The sequence below is a fragment of the Ascidiella aspersa genome, chromosome 2 (assembly GCF_963924565.1).
Source record: "Ascidiella aspersa chromosome 2, kaAscAspe10.2, whole genome shotgun sequence".
NCBI lineage: Eukaryota > Metazoa > Chordata > Ascidiacea > Phlebobranchia > Ascidiidae > Ascidiella > Ascidiella aspersa.
In genome coordinates, this window is record NC_139448.1 from 9374056 (window position 1) to 9396447 (window position 22392).

The 22392-nt window shown below is 35.2% G+C and overlaps 3 protein-coding genes across 3 annotated transcripts; 2 read left to right on the top strand and 1 right to left on the bottom strand.

The window, feature by feature from the left end:
* The first annotated feature begins 1433 nt into the window (after positions 1-1433).
* Positions 1434-4329, top strand: LOC146163480 (cytochrome P450 2J4-like). The gene is made up of 8 exons (XM_083380517.1): positions 1434-1966; positions 2087-2189; positions 2288-2400; positions 2546-2661; positions 2772-2884; positions 3102-3246; positions 3318-3475; positions 4018-4329. The coding sequence occupies exons 1-8, from the start codon at positions 1812-1814 to the stop codon at positions 4327-4329; spliced, it is 1215 nt and encodes a 404-aa protein (XP_083236643.1). The 5' UTR covers positions 1434-1811.
* Positions 4330-7000: 2671 nt separating this feature from the next.
* Positions 7001-12584, top strand: LOC146163481 (cytochrome P450 2C30-like). The gene is made up of 10 exons (XM_083381822.1): positions 7001-7306; positions 7389-7534; positions 7695-7797; positions 7988-8097; positions 8211-8326; positions 8397-8509; positions 8729-8873; positions 9559-9716; positions 10264-10437; positions 11563-12584. Exons 1-10 carry the CDS (start codon positions 7031-7033, stop codon positions 11698-11700), a joined length of 1479 nt encoding a protein of 492 aa, XP_083237948.1. The 5' UTR covers positions 7001-7030; the 3' UTR covers positions 11701-12584.
* Positions 12585-13733: 1149 nt separating this feature from the next.
* LOC146163482 (fringe glycosyltransferase-like) lies at positions 13734-21280 on the bottom strand. The gene is made up of 7 exons (XM_083380519.1): positions 20933-21280; positions 20323-20414; positions 16978-17040; positions 15946-16066; positions 15343-15443; positions 14657-14825; positions 13734-13880 (listed from the first exon to the last, which is right to left on the bottom strand). Exons 1-7 carry the CDS (start codon positions 21200-21202, stop codon positions 13734-13736), a joined length of 963 nt encoding a protein of 320 aa, XP_083236645.1. The 5' UTR covers positions 21203-21280.
* Positions 21281-22392: the final 1112 nt, after the last annotated feature.

A 22392-nucleotide genomic window follows, 5' to 3' on the forward strand; every position in this document is an offset into this window, starting at 1 on the left:
AAATATTCGGGATAATTAATATGGATAGCGTACAATTATCGACAATAAGGTGATAAAATCTTTAAGCGTTAAACTATATTTGCATTGCAACCTTTTAGGGCGAAATTGTTTAGCACGTAATCGTTTATCGTCTTGCAAAGACCAAGAAGAATCGATTGTCAACGGGTTTGATAAGTTTACGCAGTGAATTCAACAGATATTTTTGGCAAACAATCACTTCCATGGAACTAGTAGGTGTATTTTTACAGTACTCAAAAAAAAAAAAAAAAATTTCTTTAGCAGTAAATACTCATTACTCTGCGATATTTAATTTTAACATTTACTGTGATTGGGAAAAACTGCTACAATTAAATACCATAGGGCAAAAGTGAGTTAAAAAAACAAACTTTCTTAACTACATGGTGACACCAGGTCATGAAGCTTATAACAATATACTACCACAAAGGCTGACAAGGCTCAGTTCCGGAAGCTTGCAATTTCAAAACATCTCAGTTAGCATTATAGCCAGAGAGACTTGATTCGACCAAGCTATGCGTCGTCAAGCATCACGCTCTTACAGTCATGCGTCGAAAAATGTCTCGCTGCTTGATTAGAGAACTCACGACTTGCATAGCACATTCGCGCATTTGTGAGTTGGTTCAGTTAAACGTACCCAGTGAGGTTTGATAGCAATTATCTTTAAAAAACAATAATAATGAGTTATAGCATATAGTTGATAATGTTGTGGATTTAAAATCACAATAAGGATACTTAAAATACAGTTTGATCAAGATACTGCGTGGGCAAACTTTAAAACAGACTTAGTAAATTAAATATCTGTCTCGCATATCAGCAATGGCAGCGGGGTGTAATGACAGTAGTTAAAGTATTATCGATGAAAACAGTCTAAAAAGTGCAAAAGGCATTTGGTGCCCAAAGGTGGGCCTCGGCGATTCTGTACCCTTTTTGTCTGCAACAGATACTGTAGCTTTTAACTGAGAAAGCAGAAACATGAATGATGCTGCAACTTGTGCACAACTAACCCTCGTACACTTCCGCGTGCTAGTCGTGCGTGAACGTTTGTACTAATTAGTAGCGCACACACAACATGAATGACGTTGGCAATTAACGATGCATATTTGTTGCTATAAAGATATTTAACTCGCCTTTGGACTAGGATAGAGCGCTTTGGCCGTACTTACGTAAATTGAAAATATCGTTTTTAAAGTTTCGAAAATCTGAATAACATAGTCGGACGAGAACTCGGGTAGCCCGAGGCATGGTACTACAGCCTACAGGAGTTTCACGAAATTACGATGTTTATAAATTAGTGCTACAGATGACAAAGTTTACCTAAAAGAAAAGGTCTGTTTTCCGCGTTAGTTTAAGAATTGTATGATGGTTATTCTAATTACACAACGCTCTTAATTCTACTACACTGATAGGTTCTGGAAACGCCGTAACCTTTCAGCATATTCTGTAGTCTGTGTCAACATGATTTTTGATTACATTTGGCAGCACACCAACTTTTACGTTGCACTCACATTCGTCGTAACCTTGTTGGTGGTCTATCTTCTACATTTGAAGTCATCAAGAACCCATCTTCCTTCTGGGCCGTTTGGGGTTCCATTTCTTGGCAGTGTGCCCTTTGTGGGAAGCAGGGCCGACCTGACTTTCGGGAAATGGGCAGACAAGTACGGCCCCGTGATGTACCTTAAAATGGGAATGCAACCGACGGTCATTTTGAGCAGCTACGAGGCAGTTCAACAGGCATCGTTTTAACCATGAAACATTCCAATGTAAGTCTATGAAATAACTGTTTTTACTTTTGTATGGCGCAGACTTTCATTAAGCAATCTGCCAAATTCAATGGAAGGATTACAAATTCCTACACGAAGGAAATTACGGAAAACTCCGGCGTCATATTTTGCAATGAATTGGACAAATGGAAGATTTATAGGAAATTTGGTCATAAAGTTCTTGGAAAGTGAGACACTGCATTTTTTTTACAAAACTATTAAAGATCAACGAAACATTTTGTATACATGTCATGCTTTATTCAAAAAATAATATAAATTTTTAGCTCTTAAATTTTTTATGTTTCTAGCTCTGAACTGCTAGGCGGTGGAATCGAGAAGGCTGTGAAAACAGAAGCTGAAAACTTATGTGAACTCATTAGGAATAAAGCGGGACCAGGATTTATATTGGAGGTTTTTTTCAAATATTTTTTTTTGTAATGAAAAATGTAAAACTTACTTTTTTTAAATATAAGTTCTAACCTTCAACTATGTAAATATTCTGTACATAGGGTCATCTGAATATTTCCATAGGAGATGTTTTACTTAAAATATTGACAGGAGAGACAATTTCTGATTCAAGTTACAAAAATATGAAAACTATGTTTGACAATGTCTTATATGGGTACGTTTTTTGCTATATGGACAATGGCAGAACAATCTGTAGCTATAGTTAAAGGGATAACCTAGTTTGAAATAAGTGATAATATTTAAAACATTTGCTTGAATTACTTTATATGAAAATAAAATTGATCTTGATCCCTGTTTAGGTTTCAAGTACATAGAGTTGCATACCTGGTGTTCTTGCTTTTTCCATGGGCACGTCTGTTTCCACCTTTTTCAAAACACTTCAAATTAATGCTTGAAGAAAAGAAAATGGCAGATGGTACAATTCTTCTACAATATTTTCTAACTAAACCCATGTTTTTGAAAAGTTACTGTTATTTCGGCAATTTGTTTTTATTTTTATATTTCCTAATTAATAATTTTTTATAGATCTTATGCAGATGATAATTAAAGATCACATGAAAGATTTTGATCCGAACCATTATCGAGATTTGATTGATTTATACTTAGATGAAATGAAACAGCAAAAGTTTGGTTTTGATGTAAGTTTAAGGCAAAGTTGGCAATAAGCATAGTACGAATATTAAAGCCCAGACAGAAGTAGGTAATTTCAGCATGTTGAAAATGAATCAAGAGTTATTCGAAACATTCAAAATGTTACCTACTTCTGTGTGGGCTTTGACATACAACCCTCCATTTTTTTTTCATCCATCTTATTACAATACTGGGACTTGAATAAAATTGTGTCCTGTCTTTAAGGTGGGTCATTTAAGCTATTTCTTGAAAGACCTTATAGCAGCGGGTGTCGAAACTAGTGCAACTACTATTCGCTGGATCCTTTTTCATTTAATTACTTACCCAGAAATTCAAGAGAAAGTTCACAAAGAAATTGATCAAGTTATTGGTGAGTAATTTAGTTATCGTTAAGTGAAAAATAATGTTTAAAAGCCTATAGTTTAATAAAACCAATATCAGGTAGGAATGGTTGTGTAAGCAATAGAGCTGAACTTCACTACACAAGAGCAGTAATACAAGAGGTGTTTCGATGTAAGGCAGCAGTCCCACTTAGCATCCCTCGCAGGACCACAGAAGATGTGCAATTTATGGGCTTCACAATCCCGAAAAATACCCAGGTTTGAGAAGTGATTATAAAAATAAACAAACTGTATTTTTTGGAGATTTCTAAACATTTCCTGGTTTAACACTGGGTAGTACTTTGACAGAGTAAGTGCTGAACTATTTGTAATCTTACAAAGGTTTGATAGTAAACAATCTAGATAAGTGCAATTTCGCCCATGACTTATTAATTATATACTAAGTTTAACAAGCATATGTAATTAGTTAAAAACCACTGAGATATATTTAAAAAATAACATCCTTCTACTAACAATTGTTTTCATAACTTGGTAATTAAATGCAAAGTCAAAAGGTTAAGTAAATCGACATCATCTTGATTAAAATGTTGCAGAAGTTCCAGCTTTCGAAATTCAAGCTATAGCGCTATAATGTTATACATCTTAATCAAGATGTCGATCTACTCAACCTTTTTTGGCTTTGCAATTAATTATTATCAAGCTACATTACCAATCTGTGCATAGTGTGCCCAAGTACTGTAAAGTAGTTAATTAAGTAGGTACCTGGCAGAGAATCAGAAACCATGTTTAAATATGTTTAGGTAATAGCAAATATTTGGAAGGTGCACCAAGACCCAGCTACCTGGACCAATCCCCACATTTTTGACCCAGAGAGACACCTGGATGAAAATGGCAGGTTTATAAAATCAAACAAGATAATGCCTTTTTCAGATGGACAGCGGAATTGTTTGGGGAAGCATCTGGCAATGACAGAGATATTTCTATTTGTAGTGACAATTTTGCAAAGATTCAAAGTGTGCACAAATCCAGGCAATGAAAAGCCTTCACTGGAGGGAATACTGGGGGTTGTATATTATCCAAAGAAATTTCCAATGTTGTTTGAGGAGCGATAAGAAAATCAAAAATGCTTAAATGCACCTTCTGATTTCAGTTCACAAAGCTTGCAGTCGTGGAGTCCTGTTGTTATCTTACACCCTTGCATATGTCATACTAGTTTCACGCTTGACAATTGCGATTTTTGTAAATTGAATTTAGAGGAGAAAAGGTTTATTAGATTACAAAATTTAATAAAAGTAAAATTTTAACCATTGAGAAATTATTTTTATACAAGCATTGTTAAACATTATTTGAAAATGAGCATTAAAACTGTAACCACATTTATCAACAGAAGTCATTACACACAAGAATAGTTTTTTTTAACAGCATTATATTGTCTCACCTCACCTAGTTCAATTACCTTCAATTTTGTTGTTTGGTGTATTATGTGCTGCCATCCATCTTGATCTGGAGTTAAGTGATCCTTAAGGAATGAGATCTTGTTAAATGTCCCATCTGCATTATAGTACTGCAACACACATACTTTTAAAAGCTAAAAAAAAGATTTAATGGTAAAATGGATATCTTTTCATAAATCCCCGTGCTCAAAATTTAAGATAAATTGATGAAAACTAAATAATAAATCGGATTTTCACTGAATAAAAGATTTTGCTTGGTGGAAGAATGCTAAGAATACTGGCAAATTGGAGACGATGTTGGGTGAAGAATAAACCAAAACTGAGGAAATGCGGATCAGGAAAAATAACTTTAAATAATTTTTTTAGTTAAAAAACGCTCAGGGTTGTACACACATAGTCAATCTAATACTGTTTTAAAGTTTTTAATATACTATAGTGCCATTCAGAAAAAAGTCACAAGGCTGGCAATATTCTGTCAGCCTGTATATAACATTGTATTTCTTAGTAGTTTCCTGTTTTTTCTGGTATAAAAATATCTGACAGGAGTACAGTTATTAAAATTTGTTTTTTGAGTTATGGGCGGGGATAATAGAACATAGCTCATTTCAGTGACATTTAGTTCTGTTAAATGTGATTGGTTAACTGCTCTAAAGTAGACTAGTTAATTTCCCTGACAGCTATATAATTTTTTTCTATACATAATTTGACCAATTTTAAGTCTCACCCCTACACCAACACCTTTCTCTGTTGAGTTTTAGTACATGTAGAGGTTATGTCTATCAGTTTGTTAATAAAATAGCGTTGTCTGGCACAATGCACAATGAAATACCTTTGTAGTGAGGTCCCTTCATTTTCAGTAAGTTTTAGACTTCAGCCATATTGGCCAGTGTCACAAACAACCACACCCTTAAACAAATGTTTACGAATTTGACGCAGGTCTAGAATCCTACCACTTCTTTTGTAGTAATGAAACGAGTTGTTAAAATTGAAAATTGTAAGCAGTTGGCAATATACAGCACGGCGAAAATGTGGTAGGATCCTAGACCACTGCCCATCTTTTTAAGTAGCCTAAAGGGTTGTCAAAATTAAAATTACAACGAAGAGATAAATTTTGGAGAATAAATATAATAACAATAGTACTTGACTAACAAGAACCCAAACGCCAAATCGCACCCGATCCCAAATAATTTTAGCAATGTAAATCCTTGGACAAAATGTGGTAGGATTTTAGACCAGCGCCACGAATTTTGTGTTTCCTATTATTGTCATCAGGATTATAAAAACTTAAAAAGACCAACCAAAATCTTGCGTAGTTTTTGTTTAAACGGTTCAAACTACCTTTCTGCCAGCAAAAAACGGCGGGCAAACTTGTTTTGCACGTTTCGCCAATCAAGTGATTTGCTTTTAACCACGTGGTTTTTGCGGTCGCTAGGCAAAGACCTTAGCGGGGCGCCCCAACTGAAGCGGAACGAATGTCAACAAACTTGTTCTTCATCGAGAGCAACACATGCAATCATGAATTGCAGAAAGTTGTAATTTCAGCAGTGTGGTTAGGGCTTGTGTCAAAGCGCACATAAGTGTTTTTCAAATGCCTTGATTTGGACTTGGTTGTAATTAAGTCTTTACATTTAACATTTTTTTATATTATAAATTAGGCTATTTAATTTATTTTTTGCATTTAATATGATTAGATTGCTACATGTGGTTTTTTGTTTGGTTTTAGTTTAATTATTGCTCACTTTCGGACGATTACCTATTTCAATTGTTTATTGTTATATCTTTATATCAATGATTTACCTATTGACTTGAGTGGAACTTGACTTTAACAGGTATCTTGGATTGGGAGTTGACCTTGGCGATGCAAAGTGTCATGTATTTTATAAGGACTTGACCTGGAATTAAGTTATTGTACATATAACTTGACTGCTACTAAAGACATTTTTAAATTTCGGTGACAGACCGTGATTTGACTAACAATAGTAAAATCCAGCCCATTCAATGATTAAGTTCATGACCTGTAATAAAGCAATGGTTTAAATTTTGAGTCAATGAGTAACATATTTTTTGTAACATTTGGGTGTTTCAATTTGTTTTCACAAACACCTGTAGTTAAATATTATTATAAATTATAACTCTCTTATTTTTTGTTAGCTTTAAAACATGTAATGGGTGGCATTTAAATTCAATGTGTAACAAAATGCGAAAGTTTGTAGATTTGCAGTGCTCTGCTAAACAGTTAACTTTAGCAAATAAATTTCCAAATATATAATTGTTTTATAGTGGGAATTATTTAATTGTTTATCAATCTTTTTTGATTGACAGGCTTTTGTAAAACAAATAAAACAACAGCAAGCCAAATATGGTGCTAGTCCTGCTGTGGAATTGGTTGTCTTCCAATGTTGCTTTATTGGCAACCACAGTCGTGTTTCTTTTCCTTGTTAAAAAATACTTTTTCTCCAAATCTTCTCTTCCCCCTGGACCTTTTGCTCTGCCATTTCTTGGAAGCCTGCCATTTATCGACAAAAGAGCAGAAAAAACTTTTGCCAAATGGGCAGATGAGTATGGTCCAGTTATGTACGTTCAACTCGGAAGCAGTCCAACTATTATTTTGAGCAGCTATGAAGCCATTGAGACGGTTGGTCAGATTAATGAGGACTTTGTTCTTTAAACCAATGGTTAGTTTTATACAACACTAATTATTTGTTTTGGAAATATAGGCCTTTGTGAAACAAGCACTAAAATTTAATGGAAGGTACACAACTTTTTTCACTGATGTATCAACTGAAAGCTCAGGAATTGTGTTTTTGAATGACATGGCCAAATGGATTATCCATCGGAGATTTGGATTAAGGGCTATTGGAAGGTATATTTCAATTGCTTTTAAGTATTTCGATTCTTGTCCTTTTAAAATAAAAATTGTAGGGGCAAACAACTAAGTTTAACATTGTAAAAAGAACAAAAACACATATATAAAGGTAGATACCACTTGACTATTAATCTAGAAACTTTATAACTCAATATAGTGCTGGACAATTGGGAAACAACATAGAGCAAAGTGTTCAGGAAGAAGCAAACCTTTTCTGTGAAGTGATCAGAAGCAAGAAGGGAGAGCCATTTATTGTCGAAGTATGTGGAAATTAAAATTGTGAATAGGAATTTATTGACGTTTGATAAAGTAAGGTGTTTATTCAGTTAACCCTAATACAGTCTAGTAAAACACTTATTTATGGGTTTGATATTTACACTGTTTTGTTATTGAATATTTTCAATATCATTTGAAAAATTTCTGTAAAAAAACATTTTAATGTTATTGTAGAAAGTCCTTATTCTGGCAATTGCCAATGTTATAACAAGCATAACTATTGGCGAACGAACTGAGCAGTCAAAGTACAAGTTAGATGAAGCATTTTTACAAACTATTGAAAGGTACTTAATATATGATAATCTTTAAACAAAGTTGGAAATCATTTACATAAAAAAAGTTTTTTTAAATTGTATTACTATTTTGTAAATTCGTTTTTCTATATTAATTTTTATAGCTTTCGCAAAGATGGATTTGCTTACATCATGCTGTCTGTGTTTCCATTGAGTCGCTTTTTTCCTCCCATTTCTAAGAATTATAAACATTTGTTGTTTTCAAAGCATGAAGGGGATGGTAATGTTTTTAAGTGTTTCCTTTGGTAGTTATTTTGTTGCTTTTTTTTTATTTTTATGTTTATTTTTAGTTAGGATGATGGAAATTCTTAACGACCATGAAGAAGTCTTTGACAGAAACCACCCAAGAGATATAACTGATCTTTACCTAAAAGAAATGAAAGACAACAAGTTTGGATTTGATGTACGACTTTATTATGACACTTACTCTAAAAACCTGTGTGTTAGGTAAAAATGTTCTTTAAATATACCAAACTAGATTCATGGAAAGAGCAAAACAAGGGACGTGACCTTAAGTGTTTATCAAAAATTACCAGAAATAAAGAAACCAAGATTCAATGCTTTTAGGCAATTTAAGCCAATAACTCCTTATGCGGTCAAATATTTGCATTTATAATTATAGATAAAGCATTTGTGCCAGTACCTAAAAGACATGCATGCGGCAGGAACTGAAACAACCACCACCACTGTAAGATGGGCTCTTATCCAGCTCGTTAAGTTTCCTGAAATTCAGAAACGCGTTCAGAGGGAAATCGACAATGTTGCAGGTAAAATACTACTATTCTATTAATACAGATTTTGACCACGGCCAAAATAGAAAGAAGTCTGGTATAAAATGAAAGTTTTACAGAAGTCATGTAAATAGACCAAGTAGGATGTGAATGTTAAACTTTGTTTGTTTAAAATCGTTTGTGTTAACGTTTGTACGTGCACTTCTTGATTCAATTCATCACTATTGACATCGATGTTGTTTTAAAGCAATGACTGTGCATTAAGTTTGTTGGCGATGCAGAGTGTCAGTAAACGGTACACTTTGTCCAGTTGTCGTCCTTTGTCAATAGTTAACGAACGTGCAATCGTGCTGCTTCTGTCATCACCATGTGGTTTTGTTGATCGTTGCCAAGTGTGTAACAACATCAATGATACATTTTAGTTTCCGTTTTGAAATGTAATTTTATGAGATCGGTGACGTACTTTTAGCTATTCCTAGTTGTTTTTTTGTCAATTAACGGCGGGTAAAGCAACATTCTAGGATATAGAGTAGACTACAAACGGAATCGAACTGTGTTCCCTGTAATACAATATTATTTTTTAAATTTTTCTTTTTAGCTGGTCTTATGCCTGGGTATTGGTATGGCAACTCATAACTAAGTCTGTGACATAATTCGCAGTCAATCAATTCCCATTGTTAAAAAAATGTTTAAAAGTGCACCACTTTATGTAAACAATCAGGGCGCGACGGTCGTCTGAGCATCAACTCTGACCTACCTTACACGAAAGCGGTCGTTCAGGAGGTCTACCGCTGCCACACGGTGGTGCCCTTGAGCGTGCCGCGACGTACGACCGAAGAAGCGGAACTGATGGGCTACAAGATACCCAAGAACACCCAGGTAAAGAATTAAAAAGCGTTTAAAATAAGCCTGGTTGTCAAAAAATGGGAAACAGCACTAGTTATTTTTTCACTAGATTTGTGAGAGCGACGGTTTTGTTATGTGGACTTCGTTTTTACTGACTTTGCTACATTGAGCATTTGACGTTTCTATGGCAACTAGTATTATACATTTTGTTCTCGTGAAAGAATATCAGTGTTGTACTGAATGAAGTCAATGACATCATTTTACGTAAATCAATGTTTTTGAAAGACTTGCCGATGCGACTAAAGTCGTTTGAGTAAATGACCTTTTTAGAGGGTTGAATTTTTCCACATAAAATAGTTTGCTTGTTAACTGTAGCGTTTTTGATATTTTTTGTTAAGTTTATAATCGTAACAGTTTACAAATTTTATTGTGAGTTATTGATAACGTGTTGTCCCTCAATACTGGTGCGTTACTTGCTGTAAATGGTGTCAGGACAAAAGGTATTCTTCAGTAGTAAGACTGTCACCTGATTGTCGTTAAAGCAACAATAATAATAATAAAATCTTGACGCCGCTTGCAGGTGATCCCGAACCTGTGGAAGATCCACCATGACTCAAACCTCTGGAAGCATCCGCACCAGTTCCGGCCCAGCAGGCACCTTGACGCTGCCGGCAAGTTTGTCAAGTCGCCCTACGTTATTCCCTTCTCAATCGGTCAGCGCAACTGCCTGGGCGAAAACCTGGCCAGAATCGAGGTTAGGCTTTGTTCTTTTTTTGGAATAAATGTAAGACTGAACAAAGGCAAAAGGATTGGGACAGCATTCTCTTTCGATTCGACCAAAAATGTGGTCGAGTGGTTTAGAATTCATTTGTGCCTCTACAAATTTGGGCCCGACATATTAAACTGCATGACAGATAGCGTTTTTCTACACGACTCTTGTTATTTATAGGTGGTCAGCCATCCAAGTTCTAATTAACCAGTATTATGGTTGCTCAGGTGCATTCAACCTCGTAGCCTTTAAAAACCTTTTATTGACCCAATGGTCAGATTCAGATTTATTTTATTACGTGCAATAAAGTTGTCGTGTTCTTGTAACAAAAAAATCTATAAAAAAGGAAACTTTACGAATACTTCTATTTTATGTTTGCTACATTATATCATAACCAAACACAATTAAATCTGTGAAACTGACGCATAACAAAGTTTATTCACGTATAAATACATGTGTTTCTTTTCAATTTTTTCTCTATGTCGTCGGGGTTCATTTGTGTTGCATTCAGACGCGGTTAAAATTGCCACTCTGCCCTCTCTTTAACTTGAAAAAGGTTAAAATCTTAATGTCCTAAATTAAAATCCGTGATGTCCACATGCAGGTTTTTTTTAAGGTTTGGTTTGGGTGACCGCTAAGTAGTTTTAAGAGACCGCAATTGTATGAATTATTCGACAGCGCTCAGCTTAAATGATTGTGACAGCGACCAAACAGCCTGCCCAACACGGCCGCCAAACAAGTTTGCTGCACAATCAAACAAAGTGTGCTTGTTGGCTTCTGCTTGTTATGTTTTCACACGTAAAAACTGATCATTATGCGCCATAAATCAGAAATAAACATTGACGAGTTTCGAAGGTGCACTTCTTTTGTGAATAACTCTTTGATTCAGCTGTTAGCTGTACCTCCACTTATTCTTTTTTCCGAACGTGAACTATTGATCGTAGGCTATATTCGTATTATCGACAAGACATAGCGAGAAACAACCATTACTTTTCTACTGTAGTTGCAAGTCCAAATTTGGGGAAACCGCTGGAGAAATTTGGGGGACCGTTCAACATTCTCTTTTGTGTCCTACTAATGCTAACAATTGTACATTTTGCGTTGTTGAAGGTCTTCGTCTTCGTTGCCACCATCTTGCAGAAGTTTAGAATCCTACCCGACCCAGACAATCCCATTCCTATAACAGATGGGATATTGGGCGTGGTCTACGCTCCTCATCACTATAAGATGAAGTTCGAGGAACGCTAAACGATTAGAGATCACCTCCTTTTGTCAATACTCACATGGTCGCGGTGCTATAGGCATATTTCTGTTTTTTTGACAGGAGCCCGGAAATATATGGGAAAATTTTAAAATGTAAAACAAATCAATTCTAAAAACAAACCTCTTTTCGATTAGTGACTTTTTGTCGTTCAATTCGCCTGGGTTTGTTCGAAAAAAAGTATATATTTTAATGTGTATACGTTGCTCTCTGTTTCTTTCGTTTGGCGATCACTAACCTTCAAACTATTTTATAAAATTTCTGGTTGTTTTGCTATTGTATATAATCTCGGCATGTCGTGTAATAATTCTGTTGCCGCCAAATTACACGTTTACTAACCGCGCATCCGCTTTTTTTAATCGCAAAATGTTTTACTAACTTTTGCCAACAATGCAAATTTGTCAAATTACACGTTTACTAACCGCGCATCCGCTTTTTTTAATCGCAAAATGTTTTACTAACTTTTGCCAACAATGCAAATTTGTCAAATTACACGTTAACTAACCGCGTATCCGCTTTTTTTAATCGCAAATTTTTACACTACAATCACACTTTTACCAACAATGCAAATTTGTCTTTTCAGATCTGGGTTTTATGTGTTCCCCAGTTCGGTGCTTTTACTTTTATGCAATTTTTAATGTTCGAGAATGTTTTCTTTCGTTTACTGTAATTTATAATCTGTATTTTGTAATCTTTGAAAGTTGTGAATTCTTTCAAAGTACTTTTAAAGTTCAATCGTTAAACCTGAGCTAGCATATTTTAGGTTTCGCTGTGTTACTTGCTTAACTTGCATGATGATTCTACTAATTATGTTCATGTGCCACTGGTACGATTTAAATAATTAAAAATGTAACATACACCAAGCTCGACAGCTCGACTAATGCTTGTTTTAGATCAGCCTTACTGATATTACTAGAATAAAGAAAATACAAATCGAACAACATTTTACGATGAAGTGATTTTATATTTGCGTATAAAGTGCAGAAGTCAATCGACTTAGATGAAGAATTTTAGTACAAGTTTGCACCTTGAAAATGTGGAAAAAAAACCTGAAAGGTCGTAACAATTAATGAACTCTGAAAAGAGTTAAACAATGTGGATATATGAGGCCAGAACAGGTTAATAATATCATCAGGTAAGTTTGTATATAGTACCACTGTTGGTCACTTTTTTTAAAAAAAGTTAACGTAATTATGAACTTTGTCACGATTTTTTAAGACAAAAATTAATTTGAAAGTAGTTTTAAAATACAATGATTGAAGAAAGTCGTAAAAATTAATAAACTACCAAAGAGGTAAAACTTAAGGATACTTGGGGATGAGACACGTCAATGCCACTTTTTGTTAAAACTAACAAATATTATAACTTTTTAGAATAACAAGATGTAAAATATAGCCTACTTGTTAATAAATGTTATGAACTTCGTATTGGTAAGCTTAAATTTTCACTTCTACCCTGACGCTGATGCTCAGGATTAGGGCATGATTTTTAAAAAGAGCGTAAAGAGCTATTTTTCTATTCAGCAAAAGATCAAACAGTTCTTAAAAATACGACCATATGCTGCTAAGTACCTTTAAATTTGGAATCGGTAAGACGGGAATTTTTTGTTTTGGCAAGAGGGGAATCTCCATTTTTTCCTGGTGAGTTTTACAAATAAAAATTCAGTAGATTCGTGTTTGGACCCAGAAAAATGTTTCCCTCTGGTCAGTATTTCATGTTCTGCAATTACCGCGTCGTTGGTAATAGGCTAAGGCTAGAGCTTATAATCGAGAGTTTAATTTCTGTTCTAAGAATTAACCTACATCAAAATCTTAATGTAACGATATTTTAGCAAAATAAGTTTCTAGGTGGAAATTAGTCGATTAGAATATCGACTAAAAGGGTGCACAGGTAAAAAGGTAGGAAACCACTGGGCTAAGCCGAATTGGTCAACAATTATCATTCCCCAAAAAACGTTTACAGCAATTAACCAGCCAATTTTCCCACAGCGGTCGAGGGAGCACATAGGTTGCACAGAAGCTCAATCTCTCAACGACTGGCAAATGGGATCTTTGGGATGCAACCAGCAGTGTACCGACAGCATTCGGCTGCGATCCTTTTGAAACTTGAACGTGTTGATCGAGGGTGGAAGCTGTAGTGTGTTTTTGTACGCATAGCTTAAGGTCGCCTGTAAAAGTCAGATGAAACACGATCGGTCAAAAATCTGCTTAGGAAACTTCGATAAGTCAAATTTGTCCGATTGCACGATTTAGAGCAAAATGCAAATGATTGTGCTTCAATATAAGTTAGGTTCTAACTTAAGAGTTGACTAAATATACAACTTTTAACATTATTAAATCCGCATTTATATTGCAGACGAATATTAAAGTAAACTTTTTTTCGAGTTTGTGGCATGAATAACACTGTACTACAGTTAAAATCAGGTGTATTCGATTTAATATGACTTTGAATTTGGTTGTGTTTTAAGTTTTTCTTAGTTTAAAAGTAACTTGGGTTAACTTAAATTCTACATTTTGTTTAACCAATTGATTTGGATGGTCAAAACAACTTGTTTTAAACAAAGTATAGGCCTATAAATGTCGCAATAGCCAGTTGCATATGAAGCCTTTTATTTCAATTTGTGTTTTACTATAGGTAGGCTACTTCGTGATAAATAGGTGGTCTCTATTAGACAGAAACACTATCAAAAAATGTATCAGCAACTTTTAATTTTTCTGCGGTTGTTCAATTACGGTTGACGATATATTAACGGCACCAGGCCCGGATCTTGGAGGGGGACAACTGATCTTGCCCGCACCCCTTGTTGTTTCTACGAAGGCCTTGATTGTTGTTTTTACGAAGGACTTGACTTTTACGTAAGTTATTTTTTTATATAAAGACTTTTCAAATTCAAAATGACTTGTTTACAACACTGCTTGGCATGCTTTATTCCAAAGTTCTTACCGCGTTCATCCAGTCCGACTCGTTAAGCGTTTCCAGCTTCTCACGGTGTGAATGAAATCGGAACGACTCGACGAATGGAACCTTCAGCATGTAGGTGATGACGTAACCGAGGGTGCAATCGTCTGTGTTAGAAGCCAGGTTTTCACACGCGTTCACGAAAGTCCCATTTCTATAAAAATAGATTTTTCGATTTTGGAATTGAAAAATATTTTTTTCAAAATCTACACCTTCTGTGGATGACAACAGACTTGATTAATAACAGCGATCTTAGGGGTCCGTAACTCATTTGTCTGTACAAACTTGGCAAGCAGATTGTCTTATCTTCTTTTCTTTCAACCTCTCCAATTATATTTTCCCTTTTCGCTTTACCATCACCATTACATCTTGCCATTACATTACATCATTACATCTGGTTACATCTTCCAACATTTGGGCAGTAGGATGGCCCACTTTTAGTGACATATACTTTTTAACTTATATTTACGCATTTCGCTTTAAATCCTGTTGTTGTTTTTACTTTCTTATTGATTGCTACCAACCAGTTTTTCGTTTGCACTGCTTTTTTTTATTACGTCAGAAAAAAGTAAACAATAGAAAAGAGTAAAGAATAGATCCAAAGGCTAAAATATCAAACAGGGTTACGCAATTATTTGGCTACAAAAATCGCAACCTAAACCTAATCTTACCCACAAATCGGGTTCATTCTTTGCCACAGGGTCCTTGTAATGCACAATCCTGCCCCGCCATGCGCAAACTCATATTTCTGGTACCCTTTATTCGTCCATCGCTGTAAAATAAAATATTTCGGGCAATCTAACGCTTTAAGGCAAGGCCTGTACGACTGAATGTACGTAGAGCCTTATTTGTATTAAATTGAACACAAACTTACTACTAGCACAAAAAAAACAGTTAGTTTTAAAAGTCATTGTGACATATGCTAATTTCCTTTTTATACCAACCTAAAACTGTTGTAAATCTTTTTCACCTAGGTACATTGTACAGATCTGTAAAATGTAGCTTGATAATGAATTTCAAAACCAAAAAGGTCGAGTAGATCGATATCAACTTGTTTAAATATGTTTCGCTCCGAACTTGTATTATCTTTAGGTAATGTGACTGAGAAGTAAATTAAAACATCATTTATAAAAGGTTTTACTCAGGTTTTTAACCCTTGAGTTTTTTTGTTTATAAAAGGTGGGGCGCAATTCTTATATTTCTAATAGAAACTTGACCTTTTCGGCTTTGAAAGTCATTATCAAATTTTAAACATGTTTTAATAAATTCATCACCTTGTGAAATGGCACGCTTTTTCTGCCTAGGTAGATGGAATCGCTTGCCCGATATTGGTTAAGTACTTCCAGTAGATGATCCACGTTCACGTAGTTGTCATCATCGAAACGGCACCACCACCTTGTGTAATTGAAATGGTAAACGAAAGGCACAAAACACCTTGTCTTATCTCTAAGGATCAGGGAAAGTAATCTGTCATGTATACAACTGGTTGCTTTGTAGAAAACTGGTGACTGCACAATTCTGATTTTAGAAGTGGGGATATAATTACAAACTCGGCACGAAAACCTGGGTTTGTGACCATTATAAAAGCAACCGATTTTCAACAAAGTTTTTCACAAAAAATAGACAGAAATATCTTTAAACCTTCCCATGCCAAAACATGTGTGGGCAAAAATTCCTTTTTTGTGGTTTTCATTTCGTTGATGGTCGCGATGCTCAGTGTTGTAATGACTTAAGTCAATGACTTGACTTAAGTGCACTTAAGTCACTGTTTTTAAATGACTTGACTTGACTTAAGTCATTTGGGCAAAATGACTTGACTTGACTTAAGTATTTCAGACAAGTGACTTGACTTGACTTAAGTCTTTTGAACAAATGACTTGGGTTTGAAATAAAGCAACTATTTTTTTGGTAAGATTAAGCTATTTGTCCAATTTTTGTACAAAAAACAAATTGCTTGCTATATGTTCCGTTTTCCTTATTTTTTAGTTCAGTTATTGTTCATAGTCATACGAGTTTAAAAATTCTAATAGTTTAACGTTTTCTTTTTTGACAAGGACATGACTTGAAGTTGACTTGTTACAATTATGACTTGTCTGGGACTTGACTTGTTATTTGTTCGAAAAGACTTGACTTGGACTTAAGTTATTTTACAAATAACTTGACTGGGACTTAAGTCGTTTTATAATGACTTGTTTACAACACTGGCCGATGCTTGATAGTAAAGCAGCTGTGCCAATTTGGGGCGTTCATTCTTATATTAAGCCCTCGGTATGCTATTTGTTAACGAAAAAGTATGACAAACTTACTTTTTGTTCGCATGAGGAAGAAACAAATCGAATTCTTCGCCAGTTTTGCAGCACAAGTCTTTCCTGAAATGAAAACGAATTTAGAATTAAGGAAGAAAATCAATTAACATTTACGATGTCCAGATACACGTGACAATAATATTATAACCCCTTTCAAACTGTATATAAGAGCGTTTCGAGCAAAACTTAACAAACGTGAAATCTTGTCGTTCAGCTTGATCGGTCGCTGAAATCTCTGTCATTGGACAGTGGGGCGCTTTTTAGAAAATTTACTCGTTATGCGAAGGTAAACCAGCCTGAAAAAATAAGCGCTTTGGAATACAAAGGCCCACGTATACAAAGGCGGTCGTTTTTGTATATGTGGGAGCTGTGCCGCAGAGCGGATACCAGCCACCCCCGTAAACTAGAAGCCCAATAATAAAAAACGGAGTTTAAGTTCAACAGGGATAGCGCAAATAACCTGTTTATTGCGTGGGCTGCCAATAATAACATAACTACAACTATACGTATGGTATCTTTGGTCCAACTGTGCACGTTAATTGTGCTTTCATAATGTACATCAAACATGACACAACGAATTACTGAAAACGTTTTTTCAAATTGAAAAAATAATGTCTTTTCATCTTATTTTGTAAAAAAAGCACATTTTAAACGCGATTTTTTTACATCGCATTAGTTATTACTATAAAATGGTTCCTACAGCGATTTAAACTATTTTCGCTTTGATCATTGAAATTTGTAAAGTGAGTCAAACATTATTTAGAACAGTGGTTCCCAACCTTTTTTGTTACATTCCTCCCTTGGCCCATTTTCGAACTATTCATTCCTCCCCACGAAAAACAAATATAACGTAAAAAATTATAGCATTTTGAAATATATTTATTTCACATTACAACTCAATGCGAAATTTGCTCTTGTTTGCGCTCTGAAAGTAGTTGTATACGCGGCGCAGTTTGTGACAGTGCACAACGCAAGTCATCCTCAACATCAAGTTTGTTTCTTGGTTTGCTCCTAATCTGCAACAGAGCAGAAAATCCTGACTCACATAGGTAAGTCGACACAAAAGGAATAAGAATGCGAAAAGCTGTTTCTGTTGTTTTGGGGTAAGAATCTTTTATTTCCATCCAGAACTGTTGAAGAAGTTTTTCTTGATACACTTGCCTTGCCGAAGAGTCATTCTTTGCTCTAAAAATTCGTCCTGGCCTTTATCAGATGTCTCTGGAAAGTATCTTTCGAATTCCCTTCTCAAGGGTTGACAAATGCTTTAAAATTCCTTTTTTAATTAGCTCTGGCATTTTATCTGCTCTGCTATCCACAAGCATATCCAGTTTTTCAAACATTGCACAATTTTGTATTTCGATTTTTCTTTTCCAATTAGTCAATTTAGCTTTGAAAGCCTTCAGTGCATCAACAAACTTAATAATATTGGTATTTCTACCCTGCATCTGTAGGTTGAGTTTGTTTAATAAGCAAGAGAGAGTATCCATTGTTTATCATCTAGCCAACAGTAATAATACTCCATCTTGTTCTTAAGTTTACAAAATTCCTTTAATTATCTTCTAAGTTCAAAGACTCTTCGCGTAACGTTTTCTTTGGATAGCCATCGAGTTTGAGTGTGATGGAGAAGCACCTGGTGGTCTTAGTCCAAATCTTCACAGAATGTATTTAAAAGCCGGGAAGTCAAAGCTCCTGATGAAATTACCTATTGGAATCATCTTATGTAGAACCTTATCAAGTGATTCAGGTAATGTTTTGGAAGCTAGGGCTTGCCTGTGCAACATGCAGTGAACACCTTTGCTTCTTGGAGATCGGTTCTTTACAGAAGCTTGAAAGCCCGAATGGCACCACAACATCGCTGGCGCACCATCAGTACAGCAGCCAGCAAGATTTTTCCAATCCAAATTCCCAGCCACAAAACAGGATAAAACTTTCAGAACATCTGCTGCTTTTGTAGTCGTTTCAAGAGGAGAGCAAAAAAAAAAACTCTTCCTTAAATGCACCATTGAAAACATATTTTGCAAACACCATCAACTGTGCACATGAAGATATGTCAATAGATTCATCCTGCTGGATGGCAAAAAGACCAAACGGATCAGTTTTGATTTGTTGCACTACCTGACTTTTTATATCATCAGACAAATCTTTGATTCGTCTTTGAATCGTGTTATTGGATAGCGAAGCTGCCGCTAGCTTTTTTTGTGCATTTTTTCCAAGTACTACATCTGCCATTTTTAGAGCACAAGGCTTGGTCAATATATTCCCAATAGTGTGTGACGTTTTCTGCTTTGCCATTTCAAGTGCCACTAAAAACGATGCTTCAACAAGTCCGTTAAAAAAATTCAACAGAAGCATCCAGTCTCAGCATTTTCAGAGCTTTATTGTGACGTTCGAAAACACTTTTTTTCTTATTTTGTAGATGTTGCTTAAGCTTCGTTGGTCTTATTGAGTCGTTGAAGAGTACTTTATTACAACGTACGCACTGTGGCTTTTCCTCACCGCTTTCAGTGATTGCTGTAAATCCATACTAAATATATATCTCATTATATTTTCTTTTTTTACTACCCATGTCTCCTAAATACTAGTAGTATTTGACTAAAACTTAGGCTACAGCTAAAATCTACACTAGATAATAATATGTAACTAAGAATCTAGTTTCATTACACATACTGTTTACTAACTGTCAACTGTTCAATTGTTAAGCAACTAAGCAACAGCCAGATTGTCAAAAAACAAATATGGCAAAACAATGGACTTTGTTACGACAATAATCGATTAATTTTACCCTTTGAAATGTGACATGCGGCAGTTTTTACAAGTAGAGCTTATAATTAGGGAGGTCAATTTCAGAACACTTTACAACCAGTTCTAAATGTGAGCCGGGTCCAAATCATAATAGACATCCCCAATTTATATACAAAAATGCTCGGCAACATTTTCAACGTATTTTTTTTTTAGTTTTTATGAAATTCCTCTGCTGAACTCATAAAATTCCTCCCTAGGGAGGAATTCCTCCTCGGTTGGGAACCACTGATTTAGAATATAGGTATCGAAATTATGTAGGCAATTGTATAAAAAGGGCTGTCAGTGTCGCTTATTATTGTTGCACGGAATATTTATCGTTTGTGCGTGCGATTTTGTTTCTATATCACATCGTTTGCAACGTCTTTGTTCTTTTCACTTATTTTCCCCTTTCGTGAAGTATATCGTTTTATCTACATTTCCTCTATTGAATACAGTTTGAAGGCATTTCGGGTAGCGCTTGGCTTTCGCCAAATTGATAAGTGGGGCACCTGAAATTCGTGTAACACTATCAGTGTGTAATTACATGCTACACTGCGTTCGAACCTTTCGTGACTTTTCCCGCAGCTTGTATTGTGCATGCGACCGCCGCTTTTGCGTTGGTATTCTTCATCGTTCTCGTCCGTGACAAAGTAGATCTACAAGAGCAGTATTATAATGACATCTGCCTAAGCCAGTGATTTTTAATCTGTAAGTAATATCCCCAACGAATAATTGATATTTTCCCACAATAATATCGGATGATATATATTAACCATTAAAAAGCCAACATTAGTATTCAACTTTCAGTTTGGAACTTTTGATTGTTTATTTGAATGAAAATTAATACAGTCCAATTATAAATTGCACCAATCAATTCTTTCTTGATTACTTAGGTAGAAGTGAACGTAAGGTTTAGAAGAAGTGAACGTAAGGTTTGTATAAAATAAAGAATGTCATTAGACAAAATGATTCATTAAAACATGGCTTATCTTGAACTGGGTTAGACAAGGCTATGTATTTATACCATCTTTTCTTCAATAGATTTACTTCGAGCAAAGTGCAGCTTTGTAGGTATAGGACGTTTGACATGGACGAGACTAAAAAGGGGTTCACGAATAAAACCATTTAAACAGTTCTTGCCAATCTCTTTTATGGTTATATTGGTATAACTAACCTGGTCCCTCGAAATGTGCTTAAACCACGTGTTGAGAATTATCTCCAACTTGGTTCCGTGATTCTTTTTACAAGTTTTAACTGTGAACAAAACGTCGCTTAACAAGGTCTGCAAAGTATTAACTCCTTCCTTTTCCTTTTGGAGATGCGGTTTCACTTTGTCGATATTATAAACGGCAAACAGAGTACAAAGCGTCACCGCAAGAAATCCGAGGCGAATAAGACTCCGTTTTTTCCTCAAAAATTCCATTAGACTCGTAGTTGACAGCATACGTTGATTCCATGTGATTTGCTAGAGTAGCAAAATCGCACTCAAATCGAACAACATTACGAAACTTAAATGTTCAAATTTGTCTAGTTTAAGACAAAAAATTTTTTCAAGACGTATTGTATTCAATAAACCGGCACACTATTTTTATGTAAGCAGTCGAGCACCTAAAGCATGTGCCAGTTACAGCCTGCGCCTGTCAGCCAGCGTTAACCAACAGTACGTCTTCCATAAAAGCTAAAGCACTGCCAAACTCAAAGATTAGAACCTAACGAGTGAAAACCTAAGCCCTTTTAAGACCTTTTAGTTAAATTTCTAGCCGGAAAATTGACTTACCAATATCCATTAAAAGACAACATATACACAATGTAAGAATATGCTCAACACCCAGCCTGTGGTTAACTGCCGTCTTCATAATGATTCTCGACACATTGACTCAAACTCAGGGGGCGGTTCCCCAAACGTTACGCCATTAAATATGGGCAGTTCGCAGACTGTGCCTTCTTAGCGCCACCGCACGGAAGGCAAACGTTAAAAGTTAAACCAAAAGGCATTTGCAATGTAAATGGTTTAAATCTTCTGAGAAGTAACAGCATAGCACGGGGTTTAATTGTTATTTACTGTGATTGATTGGATTATTGTTGTGTTTGTTAGTTTACTTTACACTTTTACAGAAACTTGGGATTCCGATACCCAATATTTTGACCAAAAAGTATACTACTGTCATGCATTACCAACTAGTTTATGACCTAAAATTGCGGTAGTAGGTTAGAAACTAAGTTAACCACGATAATTTGTCATATTCGGGTTAACATTCACCGAGTAAAAAATACATTTCCAAATAGAAAGAACACAGGTTATTTATCCTCTTATGTATCCATATATACAAATAAAAATGGTGATATACGTCAGGGTTCGGCAACCTTTTTGGCCCTGCGGACCGGTTTGAAATTACAAATTTTCCGCGGACCGGCTTTAAAAAAACAAAATTTCAGTAAAAGTAATTTATTACAACCTTTTTTTTAATGAACTAATTAAAACGCATACGTTCGTTTTGAAAAATTTCCTGCCTGAACATCAAAATAATAAATCATTTTGAAATGCATCTTACATGGCCACAGCACCTGTTTGTTTTGAACCTCACGAGTTCTTAATACTAATTGAGATTTTTTATCAAACCAATCAACCATGGA